Raw genomic sequence first — 24,587 nt, 5'->3', positions numbered from 1 at the left:
ATTAGAAACAAGCACTGGTAGGCATCCATATTGTCCTCGAGATTAGAAACAAGAACTGGTAGGCATCCATATTGTCCTCGGAATAAGAAACAAGAACTGGTAGGCATCCATATTGTTCTCGGGATTAGAAACAAGAACTGGTAGGCATCCATATTGTTCTCAAGATTAGAAACAAGAACTGGAAGGCCTCCATATTGTCCTCGGGATTAGAAACAAGAACTGGAAGGCCTCCATATTGTCCTCGGGATTAGAAACAAGAACTGGTAGGCATCCATATTGTCCTCGGGATTAGAAAGAAGAACTGGTAGGCATCTATATTGTTCTCAAGATTAGAAACAAGAACTGGAAGGCATCCATATTGTCCTCGGGATTAGAAACAAGAACTGGTAGGCATCTATATTGTTCTCAAGATTAGAAACAAGAACTGGTAGGCATCCATATTGTTCTCGGGATTAGAAACAAGAACTGGTAGGCATCCATATTGTCCTCGGGATTAAAAACAAGAACTGGTAGGCATCCATATTATCCTCGGGATTAAAAACAAGAACTGGTAGGCATCCATATTGTCCTCAGGATTAGAAACAAGAACTGGTAGGCATCCATATTGTTCTCGGGATTAGAAACAAGAACTGGTAGGCATCCATATTATCCTCGGGATTAAAAACAAGAACTGGCAGGCATCCATATTGTTCTCAGGATTAGAAGCACTTTATGACTTCAGTTTCAGAGATTATGATTAAAAATGACATTGGCGTGGCCCAAGTCACTATCGAATTTTCCAAATATACGTTAGTAAATTGCAACCTGACCTGCTACCTCCATCCAATAGAATATCCTCACTTCCAATCTGTAGACAGCCGCGGTGTCTGAATTGATTGCACTCGGTACATTGATAATATCTGAACAAAAAAGGCAGCCAAAGCCAACAGGCAGAATATGCTGAACCCACAGTGAAGGAAACTGTTGTAGGATTCAGTCAACGGATTATCCAATTTAGAAACCAGCAGGTTATTTGAAGGAGCCACATGCTTCGACTTTTCAGTATATAAAGGGACATAAGGGTTTGCGCAGACGAGCATTCATTTACATCTGCTTTTCTTTCCGTACAAGTCAATGTGAAGGCCAAAAGCAACTCAAAGTAGCTCCAAACAACTCAAAAGCAGATGGAAGCTTCTAGGAATGAAGTCAAAGCCAGTATCTCTGCCCATGAAAGCATTCCACCTTTCAAATTTCTAAGTCTGAAGCCCAATAGATACCCACAGCCCAATGCCTGGGTCAGGAACTTTAGCTGGCTGGTGTTCCTTCTACTTTTAGCAGCCCTGTTCCCTTAAGACAAGCAGGTCTACTGGTACTTGGATGCCCCCAGATCTTCGAAAACAATGTTTTAGTTCCTAGCAAGATGGTATGGTACCGGGACAAGGAAGGGTACCTATAGTCCCTAGGCTGGTCATGTGGTAGGCAGTGGCTGGTATCGAAATTCTGGACAGGTCAAGGTCAGGGAAGGTAGCAGGCAAACGTAGTCCAGTTAACAATCCGAGGTCCTGTTCAGGCAGCAATCCAAAGAGTAAGCCAGGTACAAGGCAAAGGTCAGCAACAAAGGAATCAAAGAATATAGAAGTGGTCAGGCAGGGAAACCAGAACATGTAGACAGACATGGAGCCAGAAAGTTAAAGTTAAGTACAGACACAGGTCGATGAGGTTTCGGTAAAGGTGCCTCCTGCGCTGAGGACCAATCCAGCTGGGGGGTCATGCTGCCAGACTAGCTACCGTATAGCTGACAGGAACAACTAGAAGCCAGAAAAGACTAGTTTCCCCTGCAGCTGATGGGAGCAGCTAGGAGCCAGAGAAGACTAGTTACCCCGCAGCTGATGGAAACAGCAAGAAGCCAGAGAAGACTAGTTACCCCACAGATGATGGGAACCGCTAGGAGCCTGAGAAGACTAGTTTCCCTGCAGCTGATGGAAACAGCTAGGAGCCAGAGAAGACTAGTTACCCTGCAGCTTATGGGAACAGCTAGGAGCCAGAGAAGACTAGTTACCCAGCAGCTTATGGGAACAGCTAGGAGCCAGAAAAGACTAGTTTCCCCACAGCTGATGGGAACGGCTAGGAGCCTGAGAAGACTAGTTACCCCACAGCTGATGGGAACCACTAGGAGTCTGAGAAGACTAGTTATTCCGCAGCGGATGGGAGCAGCTAAGAGCCAGAGAAGACTAGTTACTCCCCAGATGATGGGAACAGCTAGGAGCCTGAGACGACTAGGTACCCCATAGCTGAGGGGAGCAGGTTTGAGTCTAAGAAGACTAGTTACCCCGCAGCTGGCAGTAGCTAAAAATCTGAGAAGACTCATTAGCCCTCAACTGAAGGGAGAAGTCTGAAGGCTGCCTAACACCCATCATCATGGCTATGTTTTAAAAACTATTTTTTGTGCATCAGCTACCTGACTGATATTTTTGTTCATCCTCACCATGGAACCTCCCAAAACGTCCCCTTCCAATCCTATGACTCCAGGGAAGTAAAGCATGATTTTAGTTTTTTTGTTGTTCCATTTTGCACCTCATCAGGTGTCTTCCTAATTTTATGGGAATCCTGGCTCATACCCAGGCTAAATTCCTCCTCAGCTATGGGTATCCTATTCTCAACCCCCACACTATTGTCCACTCAACTTCACCAAACGCTGACCCCTTGAGACACCTTCCCTTCCCATCTACCTATATGGCTCCCTTATTTCTCCTCATTCTTTCTTAACCCTACTCATCGTTTCACTATTTTAACCTCAACATCTATACTCCGGGAGTGGGAGAAGACTAGTTAAACAACAACTGACGGGAACAGCTAGGACCCTGAGAAGACTAGTTACCCTGCAGCTGACGGGAGCAGCTAGGACCCTGAGAAGACTAGTTACCCTGCAGCTGATGGGAGCAGCTAGGACCCTGAGAAGACTAGTTACCTGCAGCTGATGGGAACAGCTAGGACCCTGAGAAGACTAGTTACCCTGCAGCTGATGGGAGCAGCTAGGACCCTGAGAAGACTAGTTACCCTGCAGCTGACGGGAGCAGCTAGGAGTCTGAGAAGACTAGTTACCCTGCAGCTGATGGGAGCAGCTAGGACCCTGAGAAGACTAGTTACCCTGCAGCTGACGGGAACAGCTAGGACCCTGAGAAGACTAGTTACCCTGCAGCTGACGGGAACAGCTAGGACCCTGAGAAGACTAGTTACCCTGCAGCTGATGGGAGCAGCTAGGACCCTGAGAAGACTAGTTACCCTGCAGCTGATGGGAGCAGCTAGGACCCTGAGAAGACTAGTTACCCTGCAGCTGACGGGAGCAGCTAGGAGTCTGAGAAGACCTGTTACCACACGTTACATGATTTCCACACAACTCTGATGGCTTTTTTATTGATGCCCATTGGTCACACTTGGAGGAAGACCAAGATTCTGATCTCCAGATCCCTCCCTCTACCTATACAATGATATAGTTGACTCTGAAATAGAGACCCCAACCTAATATATCATTCTTCACAACTTGTTGTTACATTATTGCTATATCTGTATGTGTGCCGTGTGCCTACAGCGTTGGAAGTCTCACATTGCTTAAATAGGGTAAATGGCGCATACCCATTTTATTGTAGTCTAATACCCCCTACGAATACGTGCCATTGCACGAAACGCGTCAGAGAGGAGCTACAGCGTCGTGACGTCACGCCGCCAGCACCACGTGGGTCCCGGCGGCAATCTTTGGAAACTGCAGCTGGTCAGTGAGAATTGTTCTGTCCTTTACTACTACAATTACTGTTACCTTTTTGGAATAAATACCTACTTTTTTAAAACAATATCATGCTATTGGCCTCCTCTTTCTGGGGCTCCCTGGGACCTTTAACTACCCAGAGAGCGGCTGTACCGTTGCTCGCAGCGGATATCGGACAGTGAGGGACAACAGACCAGACCTTAAAGGGACCTCCAGGTTTCTGAGATTGATATCTTTTGATTGCGCATCTGGTGAGTGCGCAGTCTTTATAATTTGGACCATATCACCGCCTTACTGGATTAGACCACCAGTTATTGAAGATCACCACGATCTCCTCTGCACCTTGTTTTGGACTCTATGTTGATCATCATTTCCAGCACTTTATACACCATTGGTCACTATATACTGACAAAGTGAATCACCATTCAGTCACTTTATGTATCTGTTAGCACCTTATCACTGGAATCACTTATATATCAGTCACAACAAACACTTTACTCCTGCGCTAGGAAAGGACTCAGTAGACCCAATAGGAATGTCCTGGAATTTTCTGGAACATGCACTGCTTGCTGCCCTCAACAGACCGGGGTGGTCCGAATACACTGGATACAAATGGAGAAACAGAAAAAGGGCTGTCTAACGCGTTTCGAGGACACAACCTCTTCCTCAGAGCCTGAGGAAGAGGTTGTGTCCTCGAAACGCGTTAGCCAGTTGGTCATCCAGGGTTTCATCGTATGGACTCAGATGTTGTTTGGATCATACATCTTGTTCAGTTTGACATGCCTGTGTCATTATGTCCATTGTGAGTATGATACCTATTTTTGTTTTTCTAATAAATTATTTTAAACGATATTGCACTAGGTCGGTGCGCCCTTTTTCTGTTTCTCCACTTATGTATCAGTACATTTGATGTTTTATAGGTGCGAGCAGTTCGATGAGAGTGACACTTTTTATATGGTGTCACTAAGTCACTTTATTATCATTAACGCTTTGTCAGTCGTCATTTATGAGTTTATGAACATTTTGGTTCTTTAATTTTTCCTGAATATATGTGGTTATTTTTAGCGCTACACCCGGTTATATATTTCTGTATAATGTGGACCATCCATGTTAGTTGGATATATGTCAACGATGCCACCTTGGTTATCGTCTTTATATATACAGTGGGGCAAAAAAGTATTTAGTCCCCACCAATTGTACAAGTTCTCCCACTTACAGAGATGAGAGAGGCCTGTAATTGGCATCATAGGGAGACCTCAACTATGAGAGACAAAATGAGAAAACAAATCCAGACAATCTCATTGGCTGATCTGGAAAGAATTTATTTGCAAATTATGGTGGAAAATAAGTATTTGGTCACCTACAAACAAGCAAGATTTCTGGCTCTCACAGACCTGGACCTTCTTCTTTAAGAGGCTCCTCTGTCCTGCACTCATTACCTGTATCAATGGCACCTGTTTGAACTTGTTATCAGTATAAAAGACACCTGTCCACAACCTCAAACAGTCACACTCCAAACTCCACTATGGTGAAGACCAAAGAGCTGTCGAAAGACACCAGAAACAAAATTGTAGACCTGCACCAGGCTGGGAAGACTGAATCTGCAATAGGCAAGCAGCTTGGTGTGAACAAATCAACTGTGGGAGCAATAATTAGAAAATGGAAGACATACAAGACCACTGATAATCTCCCTCCATCTGGGGCTCCACACAAGATCTCACCCCGTGGGGTCAAAATGATCACAAGAACGGTGAGCAAAAATCCCAGGACCACGCGGGGGGACCTAGTGAATGACCTGCAGAGAGCTGGGACAAACGTAACAAAGGCTACCATCAGTAACACACTACGCCCCCAGGGACTCAGATCCTGCAGTGCCAGACGTGTCCCCCTGCTTAAGCCAGTACATGTCCGGGGCCCGTCTGAAGTTTGCTAGAGAGCATTTGGATGATCCAGAACAGGATTGGGAGAATGTCATATGGTCAGATGAAACCAAAATAGAACTGTTTGGTAGAAACACAACTCGTCGTGTTTGGAGGAGAGAGAATGCTGAGTTGCATCCAAAGAACACCATACCTACTGTGAAGCATGGGGGTGGCAAAATCATGCTTTGGGGCTGTTTCTCCGCAAAGGGACCAGGACGTCTGATCCATGTATAGGACAGAATGAATGGGGCCATGTATCGTGAGATTTTGAGTGCAAACCTACTTCTATCAGCAAGGGCATTGAAGATGAAACGTGGCTGGGTCTTCCAACATGACAATGATCCCAAACATACCGCCCGGGCAACGAAGGAGTGGCTTCGTAAGAAGCATTTCAAGGTCCTGGAGTGGCCTAGCCAGTCTCCAGATCTCAACCCCATAGAAAACCTTTGGAGGGAGTTGAAAGTCCGTGTTGCCCAGCGACAGCCCCAAAACATCACTGCTGTAGAGGAGATCTGCATGGAGGATGGGCCAACATACCAGCAACAGTGTGTGCCAACCTTGTGAAGACTTCCAGGAAACGTCTGACCTCTGTCATTGCCAACAAAGGATATACAGTCAGGTCCATAAATATTGGGACATGGACACAATTCTAACATTTTTGGCTCTATACACCACCACAATGGATTTGAAATGAAACGAACAAGATGTGCTTTAACTGCAGACTGTCAGCTTTAATTTGAGGGTATTTACATCCAAATCAGGTGAACGGTGTAGGAATTACAACAGTTTGCATATGTGCCTCCCACTTGTTAAGGGACCAAAAATAATGGGACAATTGGCTTCTCAGCTGTTCCATGGCCAGGTGTGTGTTATTCCCTCATTATCCCAATTACAATGAGCAGATAAAAGGTCCAGAGTTCATTCCAAGTGTGCTATTTGCATTTGGAATCTGTTGCTGTCAACTCTCAAGATGAGATCCAAAGAGCTGTCACTATCAGTGAAGCAAGCCATCATTAGGCTGAAAAAACAAAACAAACCCATCAGAGAGATAGCAAAAATATTAGGCATGGCCAAAACAACTGTTTGGAACATTCTTAAAAAGAAAGAACGCACCGGTGAGCTCAGCAACACCAAATGACCCGGAAGACCACGGAAAACAACTGTGGTGGATGACCGAAGAATTCTTTCCCTGGTGAAGAAAACACCCTTCACAACAGTTGGCCGGATCAAGAACACTCTCCAGGAGGTAGGTGTATGTGTGTCAAAGTCACCAATCAAGAGAAGACTTCACCAGAGTGAATACAGAGGGTTCACCACAAGATGGAAACCATTGGTGAGCCTCAAAAACAGGAAGGCCAGATTAGAGTTTGCCAAACAACATCTAAAAAAGCCTTCACAGTTCTGGAACAACATCCTATGGACAGATGAGACCGACATCAACTTGTACCAGAGTGATGGGAAGAGAAGAGTATGGAGAAGGAACTGCTCATGATCCTAAGCATACCACCTCATCAGTGATCACGGTGGTGGTAGTGTCATGGCGTGGGCATGTATGGCTGCCAATGGAACTGCTTCTCTTGTATTTATTGATGATGTGACTGCTGACAGAAGCAGCCGGATGAATTCTGAAGTGTTTCGGGAATATTATCGGCTCATATTCAGCCAAATGCTTCAGAACTCATTGGACGCTTCACAATGCAGATGGACAATGACCCAAAGCAGACTGCAAAAGCAACCAAAGAGTTTTTTAAGGGAAAGAAGTGGAATGTTATGCAATGGCCAAGTCCATCACCTGACCTGAATCCGATTGAGCATTTTACTTGCTGAAGACAAAACTGAAGGGAAAATGCCCCAAGAACAAGCAGGAACTGAAGACAGTTGCAGTAGAGGCCTGGCAGAGCATCACCAGGGATGACACCCAGCGTCTGGTGATGTCTATGCGTTCCAGACTTCAGGCTGTAATTGACTGCAAAGGATTTGCAACCAAGTATTAAAAAGTGAAAGTTTGATTTATGATTATTATTCTGTCCCATTACTTTTGGTCCCTTAACAAGTGGGAGGCACATATGCAAACTGTTGTAATTCCTACACCGTTCACCTGATTTGGATGTAAATACCCTCAAATTAAAGCTGACAGTCTGCAGTTAAAGCACATCTTGTTCGCTTCATTTCAAATCCATTGTGGTGGTGTATAGAGCCAAAAATGTTAGAATTGTGTCGATGTCCCAATATTTATGGACCTGACTGTATAACAAAGTATTGACATGAACTTTTCATATTCACCAAATACTTATTTTCCACCATAATTTGCAAATCAATTCTTTCCAGATGAGCCAATGTGATTGTCTGGATTTGTTTTCTCATTTTGTCTCTCATAGTTGAGGTCTCCCTATGATGCCAATTACAGGCCTCTCTCATCTCTGTAAGTGGGAGAACTTGTACAATTGGTGGTGACTAAATACTTTTTTGCCCCACTGTATTAGTAAAAGAATTTTGTCATCAAAAGGACTATCATAACCTGTGAACATGGAGCTCGGAAATTTTGCAAGAACTTTAAATTCCTAATCTTCACGTCTCATCGTGAACCGTCTCATATTCCAACAGAAAGGTGGACAAAAGCCGTCACATTATGTAATGCATACAATCTCATTTTTGTTATTCCCCAGTCATGTAGTATTACATAGTAGGTGACAGTACTGTTTATTGGAGAATGTAAAACCTAACGAGAGTCTATGGTTCATGTTCCGCAACATCTGTATAAAATCTATTTTTATAACCAGTCTCACAGCTTGTGAAATGTTCCAGTGCAATAATGCATATGTACTGTATGGAAAAGCATCAATCAAAGGACGAGAATCCCCATTTCACGTGATAACAGCCCCGTGGTGGGGAGATTGCACCTTGTACTGCAGAACACTTAACGGATTACTGGCTCACACTCACCTACAACAACATCAATGGAATCAAATCCTGGTAAAGAAAGTCAGATTGCAAAACAAAATAAAATGGTATTGCAGTTTATCTGTTTGATAATTAAGTCTATCCATTCACAAGCGAGCGGTGACATCACTGAGAATGCAGCCTATCCATTCACTAGGGAGCGGTGACATCAATGAGAATGCAGCCTATTAATTCACTAGGGAGCGGTGACATCACTGAGAATGCAGCCTATCCATTCACTAGAGAGTGGTGACATCACTGAGAATGCAGCCTATTAATTCACTAGAGAGCGATGACATCACTGAGAATGCAGCATACCCATTCACTAGAGAGCAGTGACATCACTGAGCATGCAGCATACCCATTCACTAGCAAGCGGTGACATCACTGAGAATGCAGCCTATCCATTCACTAGAGAGCGGTGAGATCACTGAGAATGCAGCCTATCCATTCACTAGTGAGCGGTGACATCACTGAGAATGCAGCCTATTCATTCACTAGAGAGCGGTGACATCACTGAGAATGCTGCCTATTCATTCACTAGAGAGCGGTGACATCACCGAGAATGCAGCCTATCCATTCACTAGAGAGCAGTGACATCACTGAGAATGCTGCCTATCCATTCACTAGAGACCAGTGACATCACTGAGAATGCAGCCTATCCATTCACTAGAGACCAGTGACATCACTGAGAATGCAGCCTATCCATTCACTAGAGACCAGTGACATCACTAAGCATGCAATGTCTATATTCACTTGTAACAATGCAATTCATAGATCTTCTTTCCCTGACAGTTTTTTCTGTATATGTTATAACTTGTTCTAATGATATAATTTTCTATGTTTTCAGTGTAAATATAATATTTAAATACTCTTTTAAACCAAATCCCTTATAGGTAACCTGTCCTGTAAGAAAGACACAGGATGCTGGTGCTGACCACCTTCAATGAATACTGCTTACTTCAAAGCCTAAATTGCCAATGGTCCAAGCGAGCCTGGAGCTCAGGAGAGCTAAATGTATTTACTGCATATTCTGGGTCAATGGCCTCACGCAGGGGCGGACTGACAACTCATGGGGACCCCGGGCAATAGGGGATCATGGGGCCCCGGTGTCCTTGCCCAAACTCAAAAAAGCCTATGAAAATGGTACCAGGGGCATCTCATGGGGCCCCCTACTGACCCGAGTTTCCAAATGGTCAGTCCGCCCCTGGCCTCACGTCAAAGGATCAAAATGGCAGCCAGGCAACCAGCATTTTAGCTCCAGTGAGGGAATAAAAATGAACGATGTGAACCAAATAAGAAAAAATGTCAAAATCTGAATTTTTTGAGCAGAACCAATAAAACACCAAAGGCCTGCTGATGGTCACTTTTGATGATACAAACCTCATTGTAAAACGTTAAATGGAAATCACTTCAAGAAACAATTACATTTGAATGCTCTATATATATATATATATATATATATATATATATATATATATATATATATATATAAAGGTAATGTTGGGTTTGACTAATTCTTTCCAATCCCCCCCCCAAAAAATCAAGAACAAATACAAGAAAATGAGAAATGACTGGTAAGCACGAGGACTTGAACTTCCCCAAACGGCAGGACCTAAGCTGGGCGGCTGGCAGTCCTTTCATAGCACGTTACATGATAAATACATGCAAATGTGTCGTATTTACTACGGATGTCAGCTTAGAGGGCGGATTGAACCAGATTTAACATTCTTTCGCTGTTGTTTTTCCTGTTGCAATTGGATTAATTATGGTATTTAGGAGAGATCAAAACAGCCAGAAAGTGACAGCACAGCCCTGTGTTTTCTAAAGAGCCGACCTCCATTGAGCAGCCCCGAGTTGGGGGGGGGAATAATGGACAGGAAGCAATGTAGGAGGGGTCCACAGATCCCCCCTTCGACAAATCACTAGGCATCCCATACAGCCCCTTCGGTTATGAAGAAGAGATCTGAGCTACATCTAATATGGGCTTGCTGGATGAAGAATTTTAACATAGATCTGGGCAATGGATGAATGGAGGTAGAAGAAGAAACCAACGAGAACGTTTTCTTGGTAATATGCTTGAAGGGCAATACTAAACAACATTATTGTCATTTTGGTGTATTGCAATTAAGTGTGTTGATGCACATGATGGCGTAATAAGGCAAATGGCAAAAATGAAGGGCAAAGTCCTCCTGCGTTGGGTGCTGGCTTTAGGAGCTCACCCCACTCAAGAATGTATGACAAAAATGAAGGACAAAGGCACACTTCCATGAAGTCTCACCATAAAGTTTAATCAAAGCCATTGGCTTCTGCCATAGTCCCTCACCCTAGGCTATGCCCCATGATACATTTCACCCTACTTAGTCACCCTTACTCACCCTAAACGTCAAAGGGGCATGGCCTAGGTTGAGGACAAAGGCAGACACCAACAGCTTTGAAAGAAAGGACGAAGCCACAATTCCATGAAGTCTCACCATAAAGTTTAATCAAAGCCATTGGTTTCTGCCATAATCCCTCACCCTAGGCTATGCCCGTGATGCATTTCACCCTACTTAGTCACCCTTACTCACCCAACATGTCAAAGGGGCATGGCCTAGTTTGAGGACTAAGGCAGATGCCAACAGCTTTGAAAGAAAGGACAAAGCCACACTTCCATGAAATTTCACCATAAAGTTTAATCAAAGCCATTGGCTTCTGTCATAATCCCTCACCCTAGGCTATGCCCGTGATGCATTTCACCATACTTAGTCACCCTTACTTACTCTACACATCAAAGGGGCATGGCCTAGGTTGAGGACTAAGGCAGATGCCAACAGCTTTGAAAGAAAGGAAAAAAACACACTTCCATGAAATTTCACCATAAAGTTTAATCAAAGCCATTGGCTTCTACAATAGTCTCCCACCCTAGGCTATGCCCCGTGATGCATTTCACCCTACTTAGTCACCCTTACTCATCCTAAACGTCAAAGGGGCATGGCCTAGGTTGAGGACTAAGGCAGACACCAACAGCTTTGAAAGAAAGGACAAAGCCACACTTCCATGAAATTTCACCATAAAGTTTAATCAAAGCCATCGGCTTCTACCATAATCCCTCACCCTAGGTATGCCCCGTGATGCATTTCACCCTACTTAGTCACCCTTACTCATCCTAAACGTCAAAGGGGCATGGCCTAGGTTGAGGACAAAGGCAGATGCCAACAGCTTTGAAAGAAAGGACAAAGCCACACTTCCATGAAATTTCACCATAAAGTTTAATCAAACCCATTGGCTTCTTCCATAGTCTCCCACCCTAGGCTATGCCCCGTGATGCATTTCACCCTACTTAGTCACCCTTACTCACTCTACACGTCAAAGGGCCATGCCCTAGGTTGAGGACTAAGGCAGACGCCAACAGCTTTGAAAGAAAGGACAAAGCCACACTTCCATGAAATTTCACCATAAAGTTTAATCAAAGCCATCGGCTTCTGCCATAGTCTCCCACCCTAGGCTATGCCCCGTGATGCGTTTCACCCTACTTAGTCACCCTTACCCACCCTACACGTCAAAGGGGCATGGCCTAGGTTGAGTACTAAGGCAGACGCCAAAAGCTTTCAAAGAAAGCATAAAGCCACACTTCCATGCAGTCTCACCATAAAGTTTAATCAAAACCGTTGGCCCGCTGGTCCTCTTTGGGTCCCCATTAGCCTTCAGGGATTAAGAGGGAGCTACAATAGCCTGCAGTAAGGCTGGTTTCTGCAAGTCTGTATCTTGAAGATGAAGTGCTAACCCACTGAACCTCTGGGGTTCCCTACAAGCTCCCAAGGGGAAAGGGGGTGCTACAATAGTTTGGCATGAGGCTAGTTTTCTGCAAGTCTGCAACTTGAAGATAAAATGCTAGCCCACTGGCCCTCCTGGGGTCCCCAAAAGCCTTCAGTGGTTAAGGGGGTGCTACAATAGCTTGGAGTAAGGCTGGTTTCTGTAAGTCTATAACTTGAAGATGAAGTGCTAACCCACTGAACCTCTGGGGTTCCCTACTACTTCCTAGCTCCCAAGGGGAAAGGGGGTGCTTCAATAGTTTGGCATGAGGATAGTTTTCTTCAAGTCTGTAACTTGAACATAAAATGCTAGCCCACTGGTCCTCTTGGGGTCCCCATTAGCCTTCAAGTATTAAGGGGGTGCTACAATAGCTTGGAGTAAGGCTGGTTTCTGCAAGTCTATAGCGTGAAGATGAAATGCTAACCCACTGAACCTCTGGTGTTCCCTACAACCCCCAAGGGGCAAAGGGGGTGCCACAATATTTTGGAATGAGGCTAGTTTTCTGCAAGCCTGTAACTTGAAGATAAAATGCTAGCCCACTGGCCCTCCTGGGGTCCCCATTAGCCTTCAGGGGTTAAGAGGGTGCTAAAATAGCCTGCAGTAATGCTGCTTTCTGCAAGTCTGTAACTTGAAGATAAAATTCTAGCCCACTGGCCCTCCTGGGGTCCCCAATAGCCTTCAGGGGTTAAGAGGGTGCTACAATAGCCTGCAGTAAGGTAGGTTTCTGAAAGTCTGTAACCTGAAGATAAAATGCTAGCCCACTGGACCTCCTGGAATCCCCATTAGCCTTCAGGGGTTAAGGGAGTGCTATAATAGCTTGCAGTACGGCTGGTTTCTGCAAGTCTGTAACTTGAAGATGAGATGCTAACCCACTGAACCTCTACAGTTCCCTACTAGCCCCCAAGGGGCAAGGGGGTGCTACAACAGTTTGGCATGAGGCTAGTTTTCTGCAAGTCTGCAACCTGAAGATAAAATCTTAGCCAACTGGACCACTAGGGATCCCCACTAGTCTCCAGGGGGTAAGGGGGTGCTACAATAGTTTGGAGTGAGGTTGGTTTTCAGTCGGTGTGTAATATGAAGATGTACTCATACCTTCAGTCCTATAATAAGTAGGGTTCTGCTGTGAACTAAACTTCCCGATTCCACCCTCTAGAGTGCATTCTCCATATATACACGAGGACACTCACCAACGGCGCATCCATGAATAGGGATCATGGACAAACTCTGACTTGTTCCAGCCAACAGTAACTGGAAAAGGGTTTCACTTATAATATAATATTCATACTTTCATGGAAAGAGGGATTCAGCCAACAAGCCATCATATCCTTGAAGATATTCACTTCCACCCCACCAACACACCCACTACAATTCATATATAAAACGGTTTATCTACAGTATATACAGTATATAACAGAGTCTGCAATGCTTCAGCTTTGAGTTTTGCTAGACACACCAATTGTGTTAACACATGGTAACCGCTGGTTCTCAGAGCACACAATGACAGCTCCGTCTACTCATAAAAGTAAATTCTAGTGTCTCCACGGCGTAACTCTTTGTGATGATGAGCGGATTAGAAAAGGGTGAGAATCATATCTCTACGCTTTGTGGGTTTACAAATCATCGAGCCTGAACTAGACCTTCTAATTATTCACCATCACCCCGTGACAATCATAGCGTGGCATGGGATTACATTCTAAGCATGCATGATCTCTACATATCCCAATAGCAGGTACAGACACATATAGCACTCACAATCAGAGCCCCGGTACAGAATCTGAAAATGGTTAGCTGGAGTCCACAGAATATTTTATTTAGCTGTAAACCCAAGCATTGTATCAGTCTCATATCCTGCATTTTGCACCAAGAGGATAGCATTTTCATAAACATCCATTATGGTGTGCAGAACTTCACAGACTGGGAGATGCCCATACACAAAATGTATACTGCATGAAAATCCACCTCTAAGTATAAAGCTGTACGGGAACTGTTTTCTCTGCCAAAGCATTTGCATTTCTGTCCACCCAGTCTTGAAATTTACACAGTTCTGCCACACAGAACGGCCCTGTCTGGAAGGTTGAAAGACCTGATTTTTCTCTGCTGTAGTTCACTAACTCTTACAGGTCTTGTCCCTGCCCCAGTGAAAGAAGAAGCAGCAGACTGATGAGCTCATCTCTTGACTGTCTACGCTCGCTTCCATTGTTTGGGTGGTTCCTTGTCTTCCAAGGTCCTATGAAGCCACCCTTACAGGTGCGTTCTTCACAGATAGAGACTCCAAGCCCTCGCTGTGAAGTTGCCCACAATAGACATACACAGGCAGCCAGGGAGGACCAACAGGGCATGCATACACAGTGGTGCAAGTGGCAGTGGACATATGGGACATGTGGTCCCAAGGAGGCAGCATGGAGAGCTTCCTCTAGCGAGATGAGTCAGTGCGCTGCTCGACCGGACCTTCAGAGAAAGAAGCACCAAGGAATTTGTAACTGTGGCAGTGAATACATGTGCTTCTGGACAAACATTGTATTGTTCCTATGACCTACAGCCATAGAAATATGGACAGAGTTAACATATTTGAGGCTTTAGTACAACTTTAAGGAACACAGAGCTGGTTACAATTCTATTTTTTTTTTATATTTGCCTAGAGACCTTTAATGTAAAACAGTGATCAATACAATATGATTTCAACAAATACTGCATATCCTGAATTAGAAAATATTCACATACCAACATCTGGCCAATGAAAAAAACAGAAGCCACCAATTATCATTTGACTGGCTAAGACTTGGACAATGAATCATATTTTTCACCATCAGGCTCACCGAGTTGCATGCTTTGCTTTCTGATCTCTTTAACCTTCGACAATTACCTGTGAGCTGTGCCAATTTAGAATATTTCTACCATCTTGGTATTTTTAGCAATGCTCCTGACCCCCAACATACTAGACCCACAACATAGCTGACCAACAACATAGCTGACCTACCAATCTTGGTGTAATTTATAGCAATACTCCTGACTTCCAACATAGCTGACCCCCAACATAGCTGACCTCCAACATAGCTGACCCCCAACATAGCTGACCTCCAACATAGCTGACCCCCAACATAGCTGACCTCCAACATAGATGACCCCCAACATAGCTGACCCCCAACATTACTGACCTCCAACATAGCTGACCCCCAACATTACTGACCTCAAACATAGCTGACCCTCAACATTACTGACCTCCAACATAGCTCACCCCCAACATTACTGACCTCCAACATAGCTCACCCCCAACATTGCTGACCTTCAACATAGCTCACCCCCAACATTGCTGACCTCTAACAAAGTGGACCCACAGTATAGCTGACCAGCAACATAGCTGACCTACAATATAGCTGAGGTTTTGTATTTGGTTCAAGAACATGGTTAACAGCAGAACTGTAGAATCAGTAGAACTGTAGAAACCAACCACAGCAATTGGTCTCAAAAGAGTGATGGGATATAAGTCCATTTTGGAATACGTCTCCCATCTTGGTGTGTTTTATAGCAATACGCCTGACCTCCAACATAGCTAATTCACAACATACTGTAGCTGACCCACAACATAGCTAGCCCCCAACATAATTAAAAGCCAACATAACTGATCTGCAACACAGATACCCCGCAACATAGCTGACCCCCAATGTAACTGATCTGCAACACAGTTGACCCCCAAGATAGTTGAATGCCAACATTTTTGACACACAACATAGCTGACTTGCAACATAGCTGAGGTTCTGTATTCAAAGTTTGATATAAGAGCATAAAAATGATAGCAGAACTGTAGAATCACTTAGTTCAGGAAACCACAGCAGTCTCAAAAGGGTGTGCAGGGTTATAGGTCCACTCTGGAATATACCTCCCATCTTGGTGTATTTTATACCAACTCCTGATCCCAAACATGGCTGACCCACATCACAGCTGACCTGCAACATAGGTGACCCCAACTTAGTTGACCTCCAACATAACTGATCGGCAACATAGCTGACATGCAACATAACTGACACGCAACATAGTTGAAGTTCTGTATTCCAAGTTTGGCACATGAGCATAAAATTGATAACAGCAGAACTGTGGAATCACATAGTGTAGCCAAGAACAGCAATCAGTCTGCATGTGTAGTCCCTTTCTGAATATGCCTCTCACCCCAAAAAAGCTGACCCGCAACAACCTACATTATAGATGACCCCCAACATAGCTGAATACCAACATAACTAACCCGCAACATAGATGCCCCACAACATAGATGCCCTCCAACATAACTGATCTGCAACACAGCTGACCCCCAACATAGCTGAACACTAACATTACTGACCGGTAACATAGCTGACCCCCAACATAGTTGAACACTAACATAACTGACCGGTAACATAGCTGACCCCCAACATAGTTGAACGCTAACATAGCTGACCACCAACATAGTTGAACGTCATCATAACTGACTCACAACATAGATGCAGAGAAACATCGCTGACCCTCAACGTAACTGACCCTCAATAGAGCTGACCCCCAACATAGTTGAAAGCCATCATAAATGACCCATAACATAGATGACTCACAACATAGCTGAGGTTCTGTATTTCAAGTTTGTTCAAAAGCATAAAAATAATAACAGCAGAGCTGTGGAGTCACTTAGGGTAGCAAACCACCGCAATCAGTCTCAAAATGGTGTGTAGGGTTATAAGTCCATTATGGAATATGTTTCCCATCTTGGGTGTATTTTATAGAATTACTCCTGACCCTCATGGCTGATCCACATCACAGCTGACCTGAAACACAGGTGGCCTCAAACATAATTTGCCTCCAACATAACTGACCGGCAACATAGCTGACACGCAACATAAGGGACCTACAACATATTGGACTAGCAACATAAGTGACCCACAACACAGCTGACCAGCAACATAATCAACTCAAAACATAGCTGACACGCTGACCAACAACATAAGAGACCTACAACCAGGGGCGGACTGACAACTCATGGAGCCCCCAGGCAATAGGGGATCATGGGGTCCCTGTGTCCTTGCCCAAACTCAAAAAGTGTATGAAAAAGGTACCAGGGGCATCTCATGGGGCCCCCTACTGACCCCGGGCCCTCGGGCAGTGCCGAGTTTCAAATGGTCAGTCCACCCCTGCCTACATCATATCGGACTAGCAACATAAGTGACCCACAATATAGCTGACGAGCAACATATCTGATCGGCAACATAGCTGACCGGCAACATAGGTGACCGGCAACATAGGTGACCGGCAACATAGCTGACCGGCAACATAGCTGACCGGCAACATAGCTGACCGGCAACATAAGGTACCACTACCTACAACATATCGAACCAGCAAAATAAGTGACTGGCAACATAGCTCTCTGGCAACATAGCTGACCGGCAACATAGTTGACTGGCAACATAGCTGACCGGCAACATAGCTGAACGGCAACACAGGTGACCGGCAACATAACTGACCGGCAACATAGGTGACCGGCAACATGGCTGACCGGCAACATGGCTGACCGGCAACATGGCTGACCGGCAACATGGCTGACCGGCAACATAGCTGACCGGCAACATAGCTGACCGGCAACATAGCTGACCGGCAACATAGCTGACCGGCAACATAGTTGACCGGCAACATAATCAACCCAAAACATAGCCGACACCAACATAACCAACACGCAGCATAGTTGACTTGTAACATAGTTGAGGTTCCGAATACCAAGTTTGGCTCAAGAGCATAAAATTGATAACAGCAGAACTGCACAATCGCGTTGTGTAGCCAACCACAGCAGTAAGAATCCTGTTGACCATCACCCAGAAGACCACCCAGCTATTACACACAAACAACCTGAATGTAACAGATACAAAGTGATGCAATAGATTGTTTGAAGCCATAACGTTTGTACTCACAGCCTGGAGAGTGCTTGGTTGTTCTGGAACAGCAGTTCAGACAATGTGTGTAGCTGGTTTCGGTTGAGGCGTCTGAAAAATGAAGCAGGAAAAGTAAAAATTAGATTAGATCCTACTATATACTAGACTGGAAGCATACATAGCATTAGCAAAACAAGAGGCGAGTTGTAACCACCAGCCAAGTTTTATATATGGACATTGTAAACCCTTCGGGCAGAAACCTGCACCCTCCATTGGTCACCACTGTATCCATTACATACACCTGCACCAATGTTTAGTGGATTATAATCTACAAGGCGAAGAGCCAAAGCACTCAGGATTACTTTTCATGAAGGTTTTATTTCTCCTTCACCATGGTGGTGCCTAAATTGCTTGTATACATCTCTGCCATCTTTAATTTATAAACAGAGAGTATGTTGGGAATATAGATGTTGCAGGCAATAGACTCTTCTCATTTGATATGCACTTAGACTGCAATTACAATGTCTCAGTTACTTCGAAGATGTTAACCATATTGCTTTGTCAGAATCGGTTACAATCTTTCGTTAAAGAAAAATTTGGCCTTACACCGCGCTCTTATCAAACAATAAAAAAAGTGTCAAAACTATGCAGTGTGATACACATCAGTAAGCAAATATAGCTGATAAAAGATGGATTACACCAAAGAGGTTTTTGTTATCACAGGATCCTCAAGACCAGTCTTACTCAACCTTTTTTTAACATGAAGGGACCATTGAAGTAACTTTCCTATCTCATGGAACCCGTGTTAATAATTATGTAACACTACCCCCCCTTAGGAGTCGCTAAAAGATTTAGGTCCCCCTATAGACTTGCACAGCCAGGCAACACACACCTTCACCAAGACTTGCATCCAGAGTCATAAACAGTCCTTGAGCTTTGGTTTTGTTGTCTTATTAAGGGGATTTGAACTGGGATTGGGTTAGGGGTGTACAGGATGCCCAATGTACTAATGAACTGAGGACAACTTCCTGGAACTATTTACAAGCCTTCTCTGCAGCATGGACTGTGTTGGGGAGCTAGCCAGTGTCTCCTCAATGTACCACCCCAAACCCTAGATGAACTTCTCCTCTTCACCCAGCAATCTGGAGGTATCTCCAAACAGGGGATCTGGTTCCTGTCACTTTAAGAGATGGGCAGTCACTGGCAGGTGGCTAATCTGTTTTCCCACCAGAGTGCTCCTTCTCCTATCCACCCAGGGGGGTGTAGGTGTACTCACTCAGATCCTCTCCTGTACCACTGATGGGATGGTGGCTGCTACCAGACCTATCAGCTGGTCTGCTCTTTCCCTGCCATACAGGTGGTCCTCTCTCAGGGGGCCGGAGAGCTCTGAACTTTCCTCCTTTCAAGCTCCAAGCCTGCAGGCAGGTCCCGCCTAACTGGGCCACCTCACAGCCTCCTGCCTTCAGCCTCACATCTTCCTCACTATTTTCCACCCAAACTCTTCTGCAACTGAACAGGCTCCAACATGTTTAAGGGTATCCCAGCCCCTTGCCGATCCTCCTGTTGGGGATTGGCTAGGATCCCTCAAGAGTGCAAACCAGCTACTCCTCAGATCCAACTACTGCCTCTAGGCCTTCCTCCAAAGCTCAGGAGCAGGGGGAAATTCCAGAGAGGCTGGCCTACAGAGCCTCTCAGCTGCTGACCACAATTTCCTTCTGGCTATTACACCCAGGCTTCTACTCAGCTCTCCTCTCTATCAACTGAACAAGAGCTCCACCTAGCTAACTAGGAGGGTGCTAGAATTACTATATCTACAACCTATGGTACATTACCGTGATAGTCATTAGGTAGCATGACCGTTACATTTATGATCAGAACATTTTCCTTCTTACATGTAGTGTTACCCTCTGAGGAGCTGCTGGATTCTTGGACCCCCCTATTCCTGCACAGCCAGGCAACATGCATTTTCAGCAGACACACATAGTCAGAAATCCAGTCCGTGGGCTTGTTTTTGTTGTTTCATTGAGGGTAAACAACTTGGATAGGGAATGGGGCTTATGGGATGACTTGGTAAAACAACTTTATGACAAAACTTCCTACGCTATGTACAAGAATAATGGATCCTGGGCGTTACTCCCACCGCATTGGTATCAGTCCCTTTAAGGATCAGTAGCAATGTTACTTTAAGGAGCACTAGGTCCCCTTGAGTGAACTCCCAAAGTCCAAGTAAGCAATACCACCATCCCACCTGCTAGCCTTGAACTGTGTCCCAGAGCAAGGGATTAAGGTAGCCGTGACTCTGCCCTAATAAAAGCTTGCTGGATATTGCATCTGGCAGCCCTCTCCCTTGTAGGCCCTGGGTTTGTAGAGGTACTCACACTGCCCCTTGTATCCTGCTGCCATAGATGAGAATGCTTCCAGACCTTTCGCTGTTCTAGACTTCCCAGGCTGGGCAGGCAGTCTCCTTCTTCAGACTGCAGGGTAGTGGAGATTCCTCTTTCCAGCTTTCTTTCCTTCCTCCCTCAGCTCCAGTCCAGAGGCAGAGCCCCCCTTCCCTGGGGTACCCTCCCAGGCCTCACGATTCTCAGCACTTGATCTTCCACCCAATCACCTGACTCCTCTTGTTGGCTAGGCTCTTTCATATTTATAAGCCCATCTAACCACAATGCCAAGCCTCCTTCCTGGGATTGATCACCACCTCCTTGCCTCCACCTACTAGCTTCTAGAATCTTCTGGTAGCTTCTAGAGCCAGGAGGAGGTACCAGAGGCCTGACCTGTAAAGCCTTCCAGCCTGACCTAAAGTAAACCCAAAGCAATTCCCCAGACTCACCACACTACTGTGAGCCAGTAACTAACTCTAACTGCACACCAGAGGGTGCTACATACAGATAGCTAGTGTTGGTAGGTACTTATCTGAGAGGTGTATTTTCTCATTGCTAAAGGAACCCCTGGCAATCTCTAAAGAAACCCCTGGACTCCAAAGAACCCTGGCTGAGAAATGCTACGTGAGACTGTCCAACCCCATTCCTCACCATGAACCTTTTCAAACCAATAAAAGATATTGTTGAATCAACAGAGCTAAGTGCTTGTGGATGAAAGATAACATTATGATCCATGCGGTGTCAAGGCAAATGTTGATTGGCCAAGAACAGGATGAAAAGTGTGAAAGTTGTGGAAGCTCCCTGTTCTAGTTACATAATCCCATCCTTGGTGTCAGGAAGGCTTCATAGGTGCTAATCTTGAGATTTACACTGAAGATGTAAACCCTTGTCAAATCTCCACATATAAGACATTATATGTGGAGAACAGATGGTGTAGACTCTGTTAAGGGATGGTTGTTCCCGGTTGATGTTGATGGCCTCTTTCACACCTCTTATGATCCAGTTGCTCTCTGTGTTCAAAATGTGTGCCTCAATGTCTTCGAAAGAATATCCCATTTCTTAAAGTGGAACTTCATCTTAAGAGGGGAAGTTCCGCTGATCCTTCTCCTCCCTCTCCTCTTTCACTTTTGACGATTCTTTGTGGTTATCTCTTTCTGGCAGGTAACAGCTCCTACAGCTTAGGCAATTATAGCAGAATCCCCCCCCCCAAAACCTTCTGTGTCTTAGGAGACTGCGGGACCATTCATAGAGCGCAGCATGGCTCGCGCATGCTGGTGCGAAGTCGCAGGAACTCACAGATGGCTTCCCACAGTCAACATGGCAGCGCCGGGGACCCAATGACCGCCAAGGAACCGTTTGTCCCGGTAAGGACAATGCTGGATCCCTGGACAGGTAAGAGTCTCATTATAAAAGCGTCAGTAAACTACAGCAAAAAAAATTAAAATTTGGGCCCCGGGCAGTTTAAACCATAATGTGCTAATATGCATACTAGCACATTATGACAAACCTACCTGAAAAGGAACCCCTCCAGTGGTTCACTGTCACTGCTATCGATGCCTCCCTCTTCAATCTGGTCTACCTTCCAGGTTCGCGGGATTCGGCAGTATGAATGGCTGAGCTGTGATGTCACTCCCGCGCATGCTTCCAGGAGTTACCCTTTACGGCACAGGGCTCTGAAGGAACGGCATGGGAATGCCTTTCCTTTAGAGCGCATGCGTTGGTGATGTCACTGGCTGCTGCCAGAGTAAATATCTCCTAAACGGTGGACATTTAGGAGATATCTACCGTACCCAGGGGCGGACTGACAACTCATGGGGCCCCCGGGCAATAGGGGATCATGGGGCCCCTGTGTCCTTGCCCAAACTCAAAAAAGCCCACACTCAAACCATACCCAAAAAAGCCTATGAAAGGTACCAGGGGCATCTCATGGGGCCCCCTACTGACCCCGGGCCCTCGAGCAGTGCCCGAGTTTCCAAATGGTCAGTCCGCCCCTGACTGTACCTATAGGTAAGCCTTATCATAAGCCTACCTATAGGTAAAAGTCAACCAAGGGAGTTTACTCCCCCTTTAACATCTGTCCTTGCAACCACAACTGTCACTCCACCAGCCTACTTCAGACAATCTCGTAGACATACATGGGGTTTGGGGTTTACTCCCACTCAACTAAAATGCAGCAACAGCCCTGAAGAAGAGGAAACCCTTTCTCCCAAAATGCGTTGCTTTAATGTACTTATTGCTACTCTCAATAAAAATTCTCGAAACTCCAAACTCGCAATTCTTTTGAATACCGGGCACTCCTCCTTTCCTCCTTTCCTCACGGTCTTCCATGCGGAAACGACCTTAAGGCTATGGCAAAAAGGCAGCATCCCAAGACCCAAGAGGGTCCATGACCTCTCCTCACCATGGGGCACTTTCCTACCTGAAGGAGTCCTTACAACCCGTCTGCATAACCAACCACCCTGAACCAGCGACCAATTCGGTCAGTCCAGTGCGGTCTCCAAACCAAAAAGGAGTATTTTCCTGACACTCATTAGAACTGAAGAAGAGGCTTTGAGAAGCTATGACACGTCTTCAGCAGTACAGAACAAGTCCAGTTGACCGTGACCAACTACTACTAGATGTACCATGACCTGGATAAACGAGAACCTTCATAGACATGTCTTAACAGATCATTCCAGCAAAAGTCAGGCTGGTTATAAAGTAGAAACATTGTGACCTACTATGAAAGTCATGCTTGTGATGTTCACAGTTACAAAAAGGTTATCTGTTCAAATCACAGCCAGTACATTTGATTCTGACATTTAATGGAATCTCATTTACTGCATTACCCAACAGAAAGCTTATTGTAACTCGTGTCCTAACATAATCATCAAGGAAAGACTGCTGTGGGTATGGGGTCTGTGACCAGGGTCAGATCTAGGGGGGTGCTGGGGTGGGATGTGCTCCCCCAGATTTTACTTGCGCCTTCCCAAATCTCTGAAAGTGCATCCACTGATCCATGAACCATTCTGATGCAGACAGGTGATGTAAGGGGGCACTCTGATGGGGATTACTGATCATATGCAAGGGGACACTCTTATGAGGACCACTGATGTAAGGGGGAACTCTGATGGGGACAACTGATGTAAGGGGGAACTCTTATGGGGACACCTGAAGTAAGGGGGCACTCTGATGGGGATAACTGATCATATGCAAGGGAACACTCTCATGCGGACAACTGATGTAAGAAGGGGCTCTATTAGGGACATTGATGTAAGGGGGCGCTCTGATGGAGGCACCTAATGGAAGGGGGCACTTTGATGGAGATTCTAATGTAAGGAGGCATTTTGATGGAGATTCTAATGTAAGGGGGCATTTTGATGGAGATTCTAATGTAAGGGGGCATTTTGATGGGGGTCTTGATGTAAGGGTGCAGTCTGATGGTGACACCTGATGTAAGAGGGCACTCTTGATGGGAACACCTAATGTAAAGGGGAACTTTGAAGGGGGCCCTGATGTAAGGGGGCACTCTGATGGGGATTACTGATCATATGCAAGGGAACACTCTTATGAGGACAACTGATGTAAGGAGGGGCTCTATTAGGGACATTGATGTAAGGGGGTGCTCTGATGAGGACACCTGATGTAAGGGGGAACTCTGATGGGGACACCTGATGTAAGGGGGCACTCTGATAGGGATTACTGATTATATGCAAGGGGACACTCTTATGAGGACAACTGATGTAAGGACTGGCTCTATTAGGGACATTGATGTAAGGGGGTGCTCTGATGGGGACACCTGAGGTAAGGGGGCACTTTGATGATGATCCTGATGTAAGTGGGCAATCTGATGGGGACACCTGATGTAAGGGGGCACTTTGATGGGGATCCTGATGTAACGGTTCACTTTGGTGGGAATCCAGATATAAGGGGGCAGTCTGATGGG

General features: G+C 45.4%; 1 protein-coding gene across 1 annotated transcript in view; it reads right to left on the bottom strand.

Annotated features, from left to right (window-relative positions):
- Positions 1–24,587, bottom strand: part of SLIT1 (slit guidance ligand 1) — a 615,356-nt gene that overhangs the window by 498,448 nt on the left and 92,321 nt on the right. The window contains exon 4 of the mRNA XM_089662084.1: positions 18,321–18,392. Within this exon, the coding sequence (XP_089518210.1) occupies positions 18,321–18,392 (72 nt within the window). The remainder of the gene's footprint in view (positions 1–18,320; positions 18,393–24,587) is intronic.

The sequence above is a fragment of the Staurois parvus genome, unplaced genomic scaffold (assembly GCF_062004578.1).
Source record: "Staurois parvus isolate SC_StPar_1 unplaced genomic scaffold, SC_StPar_1.0 ptg001428l, whole genome shotgun sequence".
NCBI classification, from domain to species: Eukaryota; Metazoa; Chordata; class Amphibia; order Anura; family Ranidae; genus Staurois; species Staurois parvus.
Note: the sequence above shows the minus strand (reverse complement) of the source record. Positions and strands in the feature narration are given on the sequence as shown.